The sequence below is a fragment of the Pteropus vampyrus genome, unplaced genomic scaffold, assembly GCF_000151845.1.
Source record: "Pteropus vampyrus isolate Shadow unplaced genomic scaffold, Pvam_2.0 Scaffold95, whole genome shotgun sequence".
Lineage (NCBI taxonomy): Eukaryota > Metazoa > Chordata > Mammalia > Chiroptera > Pteropodidae > Pteropus > Pteropus vampyrus.
The window spans coordinates 3,906,978-3,919,402 of record NW_011888876.1 but is presented as its reverse complement, the minus strand read 5'-3'; the positions used below and the strand labels follow the sequence as shown (position 1 = coordinate 3,919,402).

The following is a 12,425-nucleotide window of genomic DNA, read 5'->3' as shown; positions in this document are numbered from 1 at the left end:
ATCTTTATTCCTTCAAAACAGTTAGATTCCATCCAGTACTAGTGATTTGACCATTTCTAATTTAGGTATAAAGAAATCATGATTAGATCTAGAACATCTTTTACATTTATTATTTTATTTAGTACCTCCAACTTCTAGTCAACTTTAAACACCATGAATTTCTGTCTTTTCTACCAGAACTAATCTTTTCCATAATGACTACTCAGTGGCCTCAATGATTTCTTTTCTTCCTCTGATAAAGAATCTTTTATTTTAGCTTTAAAGCCTCAGCAAAGGTGCTCCCAGAATATTTTCTTGGACTGCTTAATTTTAGTTTGCACTTCATGTCAAAAAGTAGAAACAAAATTAAATTTCTTTAAGTACACCAGAGATGAGCATGCATCACAAGCAAATTAATCTGATAAAAACATTTCCAAAACAAAGGAAAAAGCTTCTACCTATAAAAATTTTCCCCAGGAGTTGCCTAGATTTGTTTTTAAAGTATATTAATAATAGGTACATTCTAAGGACCGTCCAGTTGTGTTGCAAGGGGGAAATCAAATGGTTTAATAATTATATTTCTTTATGGTAGGGAGGAAATCTAATGTTTTTCAAACTACGAGGTCTAAAGAAAATCTAACTGATTATCATCCAAATAATTTCAATATCAATTTCAAGTTACTATCAAGATATTTTTTCATAATAAGCAACTTTATTAATTATAAATACAAAGCCTTAAACAGCTTTACATATGTTAAAGAATAGAAAATTTCACATCAGTTCGCTGACATGTAAAAAACTGCTTCACCCATGGGATGAATAACACTACCAAAAGACGTCTGGTTAGATTTTCATGAACTGGACACCACTGTTGGTTGTATCCTTGTTTTCTAAAAAAGCATAGAGCAGAAAGAAACCATGAAGAACTCGGGTGAGCACGAAAGCTGCATTTTTACTAACATTGGCCTTGCCCTCATTTTAATTAAATTAATCCTATTAAGTGAGAAATGCACAAGAATGACTCCCCTATCGCACAGCACATAAAATTTACCTATAAGTGCAAATAAGTTACAATCACAACAGCTCCTTTGGCCTCCCACATTTTGCATACTTGTTGACTGACGTTAAATATCAACTTCCTGCACCAAAAGAGACAGCAAAAGAAAAAACCAGTAACACCTTCCTTAAGAGAAAAAAATTTCACGAACAAAGATAAACTGCTTTAAATCCACAACTTAAAGAATGAAAAGGACTCAAAACTATCGACAGTTTACCCACTTACCACACAGCGAATCAAAGCTAACTGAACAAATAAAACAGACGGTAGCACTAACCGCTAGACCCTGCTAGACACCTAAGCACTGGTTTTAAACGCACGGGAATGGAAAGACTTGTCAAAGACACATTCATTCCTTTACTCGCGCGTACATTTACTGTTACTTGGACTCGGCAGTAACAACAAACAAACAAACAAACAAACAAACAAACCTCTTTTAGTAAACCAAGAAAATAAAACCTTGAGTTAAGAAGGGATTATGGGGAAACAACTTAAAAGGACAGAAAGGTTTTCGTATTTATTGAGGGCCTACTAAATTATCCACTTAAATTAGCTTCATCCACTTAAATTAGCTCAACAACATACTGGAAAACCGGATTCACATCCGAATTAGCAGAAGAAAACCAACACTCCCGAAAAGCAACCCGGAGGAGCGGTAGGCAAAGAGGGACGACTTCACGTTCTCTCACATCCCGTCCAAACCGCTCTGGCCCACCGTGTCCCCAGTCCTCAAGAACCTAAACACGCTGGGGCCGCGCTGTTCCGGGGACCGGCGGCATCTCCTGTCAGACGCTGTCCACCCCGCGCTCCTGTCACCGCCTCGGGGGGGGAACACCGATCCCGAGGGCGCTGCACGCTGGGGCTCGGTTCGGACTCCAGGAGACCGGAGATCGGATCCGGGGAGGGGAGTCTTCTAAGCACAGGTGTTAGGGGTCGGAGTCCCGGGGCACCCGAAAGCCCAGAGGGGCAACCCTGGAGCAGAGGCCGCGACATCCCCCGGGATGCCGGCTACGGAACTGGGACAGCATTCTGGGGACTCCAGCTCCTCCTTCCCGCACTCCGCGAGACGCCAAGTCGGACTGGGTCGCTTGGCACCGCGCCAGGCGCTCCACTGTGACAGGACGGGATGCTGGCGGGGGTCCCGCGGAGAGAAGGGCGGGCCGGCGGGCAACCCACTGACGGAAGGGGCGAGCCTCGCCAGCAGCGCTCCCGCCCCGGCCCGGCTCACCTTCAGGTCGTTCTCCGGTAGGTATTTGCACAGCCGCGCTATCTCCACATACTTGTCCAAGTCTAGGGGCGCCATTTTAGAAATAAGAAGCCCCGACGGCGGCGGCGGCGGCGGCGGCGGCGGCGGCGGCGGCGGCGGCAGCTGGAGTAGCGGCGGCAGCGGCAGAGGCCGAAGCCGGAACTCTTCCTACGTCACGTCCGGCCCGTGAGAGGCGTCTGCGCAGCGGCGTAAAGCTTGACCCGATTCTCCCCGCTGTCTCCGCACACCCCACGCCTTCTCCCGCCGAACTCAGACCCCCGCCCTTGGTCCCGCAGTGAAACCTGCTGGGACCCGTAGTTGTGTGCCGCGGTGGGGCTGGGATTTGTAGTTTTCAGTAGTAACCCGATTCTCTCTCCCCCTTTTTTTTTTTTTTTAAATTTCCCTCTCCTTTTCTTTCTCAAGACTTTCAACTCTGGGCGCCCAGCGAGGCTTTTCTGATGCAAAATGGCGAAGTAGGTGACCCTAGTCATTCCCTGGTTTCTCACTGCGACCCATTTAAGCATTCTCTCACGAGAACATCTTCAGTGAAAAATTAGGTAAGCCTGGACGTGGTAACCTGTTGGCACCCTTCCAAAGCCTTGTGAAAACCTTGCCTAAATCTGTGGCAGAGATGTCAGGCTACCCATCTTTCAGCCTGAAAGGAAGAGAAACAAATTTTAAGGCGTTTCTTATGCTAAATGCTATATAAATGCTGTTTTTCTGTTTAATCCTCATAACGATTGATAGGAAAGCAAGGCTCGGAGAGGTTAAATAACTTTCCCCAAATCTCAAAGAGAACAGGCAGGGGAGCCAAGATTGGTTTAAGTATGCTTCAGTGGGAGTCCCACGAAAGCAGGGAGTTTTTGTCGTACACTCAGAGTCAAGAACGGGACCTGGCATGTAGTATGCCTTCAACATTCATTCATTCATTCAACAGCTTTTATGAACATCAACTATGGGCCAGGTACAGTTGTAGGCACTTGAGATATTCAGCAAACAAAATAGATAAAGATCCCCATCCTCAACACATAGCTACATGCTAGTAGAGGAGACAAGAACATAACCAATAAAGATAATAAATAACTATAGCATATTGGAAAAAGATAAGTGCTGGGAGGGGGGAACTCCAGCAGAATAAGGGAGATGGGGTGATGCATTTTTAAGAACCAACAGAGACTGGGGGAGTTAGCCATGCAGATAACTAGAGGGGAGTTAAAGAGCTGATCAGAGGCCCTATGATGGAAGCATTTCTAGAATCTTGGAAATGGCAAAGTTAGTGTAGTTTGAGCAAAATGAGAGGAGTAGGAGAGGAGATGAGAAAAAAGATTTTCTTTTTTTTACTAATTTTTACTTTTAATGTAATAGGGAGTTATTGCAGAGTTTTGTGCAGAAGAGTAACATGATCTAATTCATATCTGGTGCTGTCTGAGACTAGGAGGCAATGCTTGCAGCTGAAAGACAAGTTAGGAGACTGTTATGTAATACAATAGTAGCAGGTTCTCAATAAATATCTATTGATATTGGACTGGATCCTCTTACTCTAAAAGGTATTTTGAGGACATTTGGCTAAAATTTAATGAAGTCTCTGGGTAAATGCTTTGTATTATTCTTGTAACTATTCTGTAAGTCTAATATTGTTTTAAAGTAAAATTAACTTTTAATTTTGTTGCAGAATGAATGATGCCCACAAACATACATTTCTTCATTTATTCAACAAGTTATATTAAATGAGCAATTAATTAAATGCAAAGTATAATTAGTGCTAAAAAGGGAGAGAAGGGGTACTGGGAGTTAAAAATGGAGTAGAAGAAGACTAATTTAGGTAGGCAATATAGTGGAAGTAAGTGTGCAGATTCCAGCACCAGGTAGCCAGAGTTCAAGTGTATTACTAACCACATGACTTTGGTGAAGTTATTTATCCTTTCTGTGCTCCAGTTTTCTCAGCTACAATATGGAGATAGTAATAAAAATGCCTACTTCATATGGAGATGATAATAATGCTTACCTTATAGTCTTGTACTAAAGTTTAATAGACTTAATATATGAAAAGGGCTTAAAATAATGTCATTTACAGAATGAGCACAATGTGAATGTTAGCTCTGAGTATTGAGTGGGCGTGAAAGACCTTTCTGAAGAGGTAACATTTAAGATTTTTGCGGGGAAAGTATAGGGAGAATATGCCCAGAATTTCTTGGAGAAAAAATTCCAAGGAAAAAAATGCTACTGTTGTTTAACTTTTCTTTCTTTTTTCTTTTTTTTTTAAATTATAGTCCTTTTTGGAAATCTGGCAATTCACCTTTTATCTCTGAACCTCAGTAACTGGGAATGAATCCTACTGAAGATACCATTTCAGAATTGGGAAGGAGGACAAATAAAGCTCTTAAAAGGAAGGTGTCACTTATCTTTGCTGATAAGTCAGTGAACAGGTAGGTAATGACAGCAGATGGTATCCTCTTCCAATGAAAATAGGTGGCAGGCCTCATATTACCAAACTGTTTGGCAGTAAGAAAAGCTCCATCCTGCAGACGCACCTCATTGGGTGAACCTCACTGTTGATATCCAGAGCAGAAGGAAAGGAGGGAAGCATCCCCGAGTGTTCAGCGAGTTCTTAGAAGAGGTGATGGACACGTTTGGTGGTTCATTACAGAGACAGTGTGCAGAGCTTGCCGACTGGAATATATTAGTCTTTCTTGCACAAAGCAGAAAATCTAGGCTCCTGGTCCTGCCATTTATGTGAGTTAGTCATTTTAACTTCTCTGGGCCTTGACTTCCATTTTAAAAATAGATCTCAAAAGTTCCTTCTAGCACTTTCTGAAATGTGATTTCTATCTAAAAGCATAGGTCTCACAGTGAAAACCGGTTGCTATGTTGCTCATGAACCTCTTCCAGTTTTTTCTGTATATGCACAACTCTTGCATGGCACCTTGAAATGGATCTAGCCAAAAGACACGGGACATCAGAGCATTCTGCAGCTCCAAACAGGAATCTAGATGCACATGGACATATGGCAGAGCCAACCTGGTCTTTGTTTTCTCTCCAGAAGGAAAGCAGAATGACTGACTCCTACACTCCTCTTTGGCAGTCAGTGGAGAGTTTCTCATTAATATGGGAACTCACACAAACCCCAGGTGTTTGAAATAGGATGTTTGAGCAGTGAGGAAAGCTGCAGACCTCAAATTCCATCTTGTTAATAAATTTTCATTATGGTTTCAAGTAGCTAAAAGATTTACCAAGGTGGCCTTTCACCTGTACTATCCAGTCCTCTCAACTACTCCAAGGAGTAGGTATCACTATTCCCATCCTAGAGATGAGGAAAGTAGGGCTCGGAGATAAACTTGCCAAATGTCAGGGTTAGATGGTTAATGCTGGAGCCTGGATTTGAACCCAAGTGTGTCTTTCTGCTTCCCACTCTACTATCATAGCTCTGTACTCCAGGAGTACCTGTGTTTCCTTCTGTAGCTGTTTCCTGTATTTCCTAGGCTACAACACCTGGCCTCAGCCCTCCTAAGTGATGGTGGGGTTCTCCAAAACATAAGCATAGGTGAGCTATCTCTCTATTTTGAGGAAAGCCACAAGGAACATATGGTTATGGAGACCATAAGTAATGCAGGTGAATACTTCTAACTCAAGACTTGTGTCTAGAGTTGGATTTTAGCAAGGAATAGCATCACACTTTACAGAGGACCAGCTCTGGATCAGTGGCTGGGCACCGAGCACTTTATATCCTGAGCTCATGTATCCCCCACCATAACCTTGTGACAAATCTTAGCCCATCTTACAGGCGACACTGCAGCCCAAAGAAAAGTAACTTCCCCAAGAATATACTCTCATTGATGAACTTTTGACAAATGTACCTAGTTATCTGTTTTTCTGTTTACTCTCTCTCTCTCTCTCTAGTTCGCTGTAGACTCCGGGAGGCCAGGGACCTTCTGTTTGGTTCAGCATAGAGCCTGCCATAGTTACACAAGCTAACTCTGGAATGAGTCAGCCGTTTAAGGCGGCAAAGCTTGAATCGGCCTAAAGACACCCAGGAAAGCACCCTTAACTCTCCCTTTCAAAACCATTCCTAAAAGCCGCTGGAACTGAAAATATCATAGCCCCTTAAGATAACAGCCCAGCTGCCTAAAGAACTGGGTCATCCAAGTGGATGCACAACCCCCGGCTTTTCGCTTGTTAATCTTTTTAAGAGAGCCCTAGTTTTATTGACTCCGGCAGCAGGTGAGGTCCAGGGAACGGCCCGGCATGTTTGATCCCGAAACGCACAGCCTGGCCTACATCCCTTTAAGCGAGCGCGGTGGCAGGCGGGGCGGGCCCTGGGGCGGGGAGGAGCGGAGCGGTTGGCCGCCTCGCTCTTCCGGGGTCTGGGATGGGGCGAAGGCCCAAGCATCCTCCCTCATTGGGGCGGAGCCACAGTCCCGGACCGGCCTAAGCCGCCGCAGGTAATGCGGTCCGGGCCTGGGGGGTCGCAGGACCCAGGGTATGACGCGGTTCTCAGCGGGGCAGCAGCATCCATTAGGAGAGTGGGCTCCAGAGCGGATGGAAAGCGCCGGAGAGGGCCTCCTCGGGCTCTGGCCGGGCCACATTGACAGGAGCCAGCCTGTTCTCTCTGGACCTTCTTTCCTATCTCCCATCGCTGCCACGCGGGGATGGGACTGGGGAATGGGACTGGCAGGCAGGGCTGCGGCAAGTCCCTGCCTATGCAAAGTTTATCCCAGGGCTTTGGGAACAGCAATCAGTGGCTTTGGCCAACGGTGGGATTCATCCATTCATCTCCCAGAAATCTTATCCATTTTCTTTCTTCATCCACTCATCCCTCACTTCTACTCTATGCCGGGCCCATTGGTGGGTTCTCTGAATGAACCTGACGGGCCCAACTCTCTCGGAATTCAGTCTAGAATCTAGTCTATTGACTTTTAAGTAATTACATTCAGGTGATCCCAGCAATGATGGTGGTTTAATAGATGCCTTCAGAGGAAGAAGGAAGTAACTTGACGATCTAAGTGGAAAACAACAAATCAGTGAAGGTTTTACTGGAGGGCTTATTTGAACTGGGCTTTGGAGGTTGACTAGAAGTTTCCTAGTTGACAAGAAAAGAAGGAACGTTTCAAGTAAGGGAAGCAGCACAGGATACAGGTTACTAAAGGGCTTGCCATGTTAGAGGAACAGCAAACGTAGCAAGAACAACTGAATATAGCAAGAAGTTGTGGAGGTGAGGTCCTGGAAAGAAGGTTGAGTCCAGAAGACTCTGAATGTGATGCTGAGGCCAGGACTTATCCTAGAGTTCGGTATTTCTCAGCCTTTTAAAATGTTTTATCTTTCGATAAACATAAACATGACCTCTGAAAATTTATTTTTTTATATACTCTTCCCCACAAAAATAACAGACACACAGGAAACTTTAGCCAAAGTTGTATTATATTTGCTCCTAAATATAAGTTTATATCAAGGTTGGTAATGCTTATTCACATTAATCAGGTCCTAGAAATCGGTACATTAATAGGAAAGATTTTAAAGAGGGCAGTGACCTGATTTGTTCTGTGTTTTAGAAGATAATCATAAATGTCTAAAAAATACCTTTCTTTCTTGTGCATAGGACACTATGAAGCAGCTCCCCGTCTTGGAGCCTGGAGACAAGCCCAGGAAAGCAACATGGTCTGTAAGGAATGATTCAGACAGAGAAAAACATAAGTTTTTGTTTCATTTATAAGTAGTTTACTAACATATTTAAACATCTATGAAAAAGGGTAGAGATGAAACTGTCTGCAGTTTCTGGTAATTAGACTCAGATTGTTTGAGGTCTTCAGAGGAATGATAGTTGGGCAATAATTATCATAGAGCAGATGTTGATTTTATTAAAATCCATTTACCAGGAAGAGTAAGGCGCTGACCATCTGGCATCCTCAGCTCCAACACTGTCTTTCCCCGCAAGCTGTGACTCATTTTTAAGAATTTCAGGGAATCGGATTTGGATTAAACTGGCTTCACTGTTTCTTGGCTACTTGCTCAACCAGCTTTTCATTCAACAACCAACACTGGCCCGACAGGGGCAGCTGCTGTGTAGGTGCTGAAGGTACAAAGGTGAATAGTCTCAGTGTAGTGGGGGTTACAGACTAAGCAGATGATGGCGATGAAATGTGATCAGTGCTGAAGAAGCAGGACCCACACAAGGCTGTAGAGAGGAGGCACTACTTCTGCAGGACCTTGAAGGAGAGTCTCCGATCTGGCTTCCCTGTGTCCATTCTTGCTCACTCTGCAACATAAATCCGGTCATGGCTTTCCCTAGTTTAAAACCCTTTTTTCCTATCCTATTGGTCTAAGAATCAAAACCAGAGTCCTTAAAATGGCCCACTAGGCCCTGCATGGCCTGTCCCTGCCTGTCTTTCCAACCTCAAATCCCCTTACTCCTCCTTTGTTCTCTTTCTCTTCCTTAACATGCCTTGCACTGTCCTCAGAAACTAGATGTATTGGTCTCTCTACCTGGATCACTCTTTCCCTCCATCTTTTGTCCTTCACTTTGCCCAACTAACTTCTACTCATACATCAGACCTCAGTTCAACTGGCGCTTCTTCAAGAAGCCTCTGCCCACTCGCCTCCCCCACCGCTCCTTACAGGGTGAGATGCCCCTATGCTATGTTCTCATGCTAGATACCCTGTACTCCTCTATAGTGCAGTTGAAATGCAACAGATGTTTGTGAAATCATCTGTTAATGTTTCTCTTCTCAACTAATCAGTAAGGGCTATGAAGCCAAGGACTTTTTTTTGTCTTATTCACCATGTATCTGGATGGCTATGTGCTTTTGGGTAACTTATTTAACCTTTCTAAGCCTTGGTCCTCAGTCACAAAACTCAGATGATAATAGTACTATCCTCGAAGGGGTTTTGTGCAGATCAAGTGAAACCAGGGTTGTTGCAAAGTTAGGAACATGTATGGTACATTGTTCAGGTGGCAATAGGATCTGTGAGTCTAGACATTAGAAGAGAGTCTGGAAAAGAAATAGAGATTTGGAAATCACTGATGGACAGTGATATAGATGGACGGTAATTATAGCCATCAGTACAGATTAAAAAAGACCTGGTAAGCAAATGTAGGCTGAGAAGAGAATATAGGGATGCTGAGGGTTAGGAGAAGGCTGGTGGGAAAGGAGTCAGAGAAGGAAACAGAAAAAGCAGCCAGAAAGAGGATGGAGAACCAAAAGGGAGCAGTGCAGGGCAGCCAAGTAAAGAGAAAGGTACGAGGAGGAAGGAAAAGTCAGGAGTACCGGATGCCAGAGAGGTCAGATAAGACAGGGCCTGAAAAATAGCTATAGAATTTTCTTTTCCAACTAGGAAGCTTGAAGTATGTTTTCTCCTGCAGCATTCAGAATAAGTTTAGAGAGTGAGATGACTGGATCCTGTATTCGACTTTGCAAAGTCCTAGCTTTGGCTTCTTTCAGGTCCAGCTTTATGAATAATCCGGAAGAGCTCTTTGAATCAATAAGTTCTGGAGAATATACGTGACAGGGAAGCATCACTTGCTAGTGGCAAGAGCATTGGGGCTGTAGGTTCCTGTGTGGTTGCAGATAAAACTCTAGCCACCATGTATTGAATCCTTTCCTGCACTGTTATAAGACTTCATCTTACTCTTCAAGAACTATTGCTATCCTCATATTACAGTTTTACAAACAGAGAAACGAAGGTTTAGGAAGGTTAAGTGACTTCCTAAAGGTCACACATCTAGAAAGCACCTGAACTTGGACTTGAACTAATTCTATCTGAATTCACAAATGGTGCCAGGACACAGCGCTGAACATTTCTGGGTGTCAGTTTCCCTGTCTACCAGATGGGGACAATTACTACCCCAGTGCATCCCCATTAGGTTAATGCGAGATGAAAGTAATGACAAAATTGAAAAATCAAAGATTATGTGCAAATGGAAGGTTCTATTGTTAGTCAGGGAAATACTGCTTTGCTGGATACGATTTAAAGTGTCTATACATATAAGCCCCTTCATTCTGGTGAATATTTCATGAGGAATGGAAAGAATACACTTCTGCATTTATTCTCTGCTCAGGCCTCCTAAATACATCCTTCCTTTGGCAGGTACACCTTGACCCCCGCTGGAGACAGCCCCTGCGCTCGGGTTGGCCACAGCTGCACATATTTACCCCCAGTTGGTGATGTTAAGAGAGGGAAGGTCTTCATTGTTGGGGGAGCAGATCCAAACAGGAGCTTCTCAGATGTGCACACCATGGATCTGGGTAAGACCAGCACGAGCCCCAGGGCCAGAGAGCAGGGCTTCGTGCGACAGTGACCAGAGTATTCCTTAGGAACACCAGTTCAGTTTTCCTCTAAGAAAATGAACATTGTCTACGGCTATGCCACCCTGAACGTGCCTGATTTCGTGCCCGATTCTCAGAAGCTAAGCAGGCCAGGCCTGGTTGTACTTTGATGGGAGACCACCTAGGAATACCAGCTACTGTAGGCATTAAAAAAAAAAAAAAAAGAAAATGAACATCCCTGAGAGGTCCCTAAGGTCTCAGCAGAGCCCTGGAACACAGCCACACAGCCAGTACCTTCTTTTTTGGGCGGAAGAAGTCCACATGGAGCCCTGGACATCCAACCATTCACTCATCACATATTCCTCTGAGAGACACCTCCTCTTCCATCCACATACCCAGTTACTCACCAGGTCTTAAATATTTCTCTTTTCATCCATGTCTTTCCATTTCTGCTATTACTACTGTAGTCTAAGAATTGTTCTCTCTCAACTGGATATTACAACCTCCTGTCCAGTCTCCCTGCTTCCAAGTTTACCCCCTGTACAGTGCATTTTTCATACCTAGCCAGAGAGTATTGTCTAATACACAAATCTGGCCATGTCACTCTTCATTTCAAGCATTTCCCAGCTTCATTCTCTGGCTCTCCCGAACTCAAATTTGCTACACTGAGCATCCTTCAGTTCCTTGATCACATCTTGAACTCTGGTCTCCAAACCTTTGTACATAATTCCTCTGCTTGAAGGCTCTTCACTTTCCTTCTCTGTCTACTCTCCATCTTTCAGGTTTGTGATATTGTGATTTATAAGAAATATATACTGGTCTTTGTCCATGGTTCTTGGCTCACAGCTCCCAAAACCCTTGGACTTTTTTAAGTATTGAGAGTGATAAAGGTGTTCTTTGTTACATTAACGAGGTGACTTTTGGAAAGCACCTAAGGTTGGGAGTTGGTCACCAGGAGAGACCCATCCAGGTGATAAGAGGGTTGGAACTTTCAGTCCTACACACACCTTTGGAGAGGAAAGAGGGGCTGGAAGTCGAATCAATTGCCGGTAGGCAATGATTTAATCAATCATGACTATGTAATGAAGCCTTCATAAAAACCCAAAAGGACAGGGTTCTGAGCACTTCGAGGTCAGTGAACACATGGAGATGTGGGGAGAGCATGTACCTCTGCACCATTCCCACATACCTTGCCCGAGGCATCTCTTCCATCTGGCTATTGCTTAGTCATATCCTTTTAAAATAAATGATGATCAAGTAAATAACATTTCTCTGAATTTTGTGACCTGTTCTAACAAATTAATCAAATCCAAGGCGAGGGGGTAATGGGAACCTCTGATTTATAGCCAGCCAGTCAGAAGTACAGGTGAAAAACCAGATGGGGAAGGGGCTGGCCTGAAAGTTCCAACCCTCTCACCATAGGGTTGGTTCCCTTGGCAACCAGCCTCATCCTTAAGAGACTTTCTAAAAGTTACCTCATTAACGTAAACTCAATAGTGATTGACAGGGCTTGTTACAAAAGACACCTTTATCAGTCTTATCACTTAGGAAGTTCCAAGGGTTTTAGGCTCTGTTCCTGGAATTGATGAAGATCAAATATATATTTCTGTATATAAATCACCATGTCACAACCACCTTCCATATTTTCATAGTATCTTATGCTTTCCTATCCTTATCCTCCTTCACAGCCCTTATCTCATATTGTTATTTCTTGTCTGTTGTCCCCAAAAGCGTATAAGTGTCTTAGAAACAGGGAACATGGTTATATTACTCATTGTTGGATCCCCAGCCACTACCATAGCACTGGGCACAGAGTAGGTGCTTTATAAGTATTTGGATGGGTGGATGATTGGATGGATGGATAGATAGATGGATGGATGGATGG

The 12,425-nt window shown here is 43.8% G+C and overlaps 2 protein-coding genes across 5 annotated transcripts in view; one reads left to right on the top strand and one right to left on the bottom strand.

The window, feature by feature from the left end:
* The window catches only part of PPP6C (protein phosphatase 6 catalytic subunit), a 27,495-nt gene extending 24,942 nt beyond the window's left edge, over positions 1–2,553 (bottom strand). The window contains exon 1 of the mRNA XM_011364290.2: positions 2,265–2,553. Coding sequence (XP_011362592.1) covers positions 2,265–2,339 — 75 coding nt within the window. The 5' untranslated portion in view covers positions 2,340–2,553. The remainder of the gene's footprint in view (positions 1–2,264) is intronic.
* A 95-nt stretch (positions 2,554–2,648) lies between these two features.
* RABEPK (Rab9 effector protein with kelch motifs) overlaps positions 2,649–12,425 on the top strand; it is a 20,274-nt gene continuing 10,497 nt past the window's right edge. For 2 of the 4 annotated variants that reach the window (XM_023533074.1, XM_011364285.2), the window contains exons 1-4: positions 2,649–2,839; positions 4,553–4,708; positions 7,876–7,934; positions 10,362–10,519. In XM_023533074.1, the coding sequence (XP_023388842.1) occupies positions 7,882–7,934; positions 10,362–10,519 (211 nt within the window). In that variant the 5' untranslated portion in view covers positions 2,649–2,839; positions 4,553–4,708; positions 7,876–7,881. Of the gene's footprint in view, positions 2,840–4,552; positions 4,709–6,626; positions 6,760–7,875; positions 7,935–10,361; positions 10,520–12,425 lie in introns of those variants that run through there. The other 2 variants (XM_011364284.2, XM_011364286.2) reach the window with 2 other exon arrangements.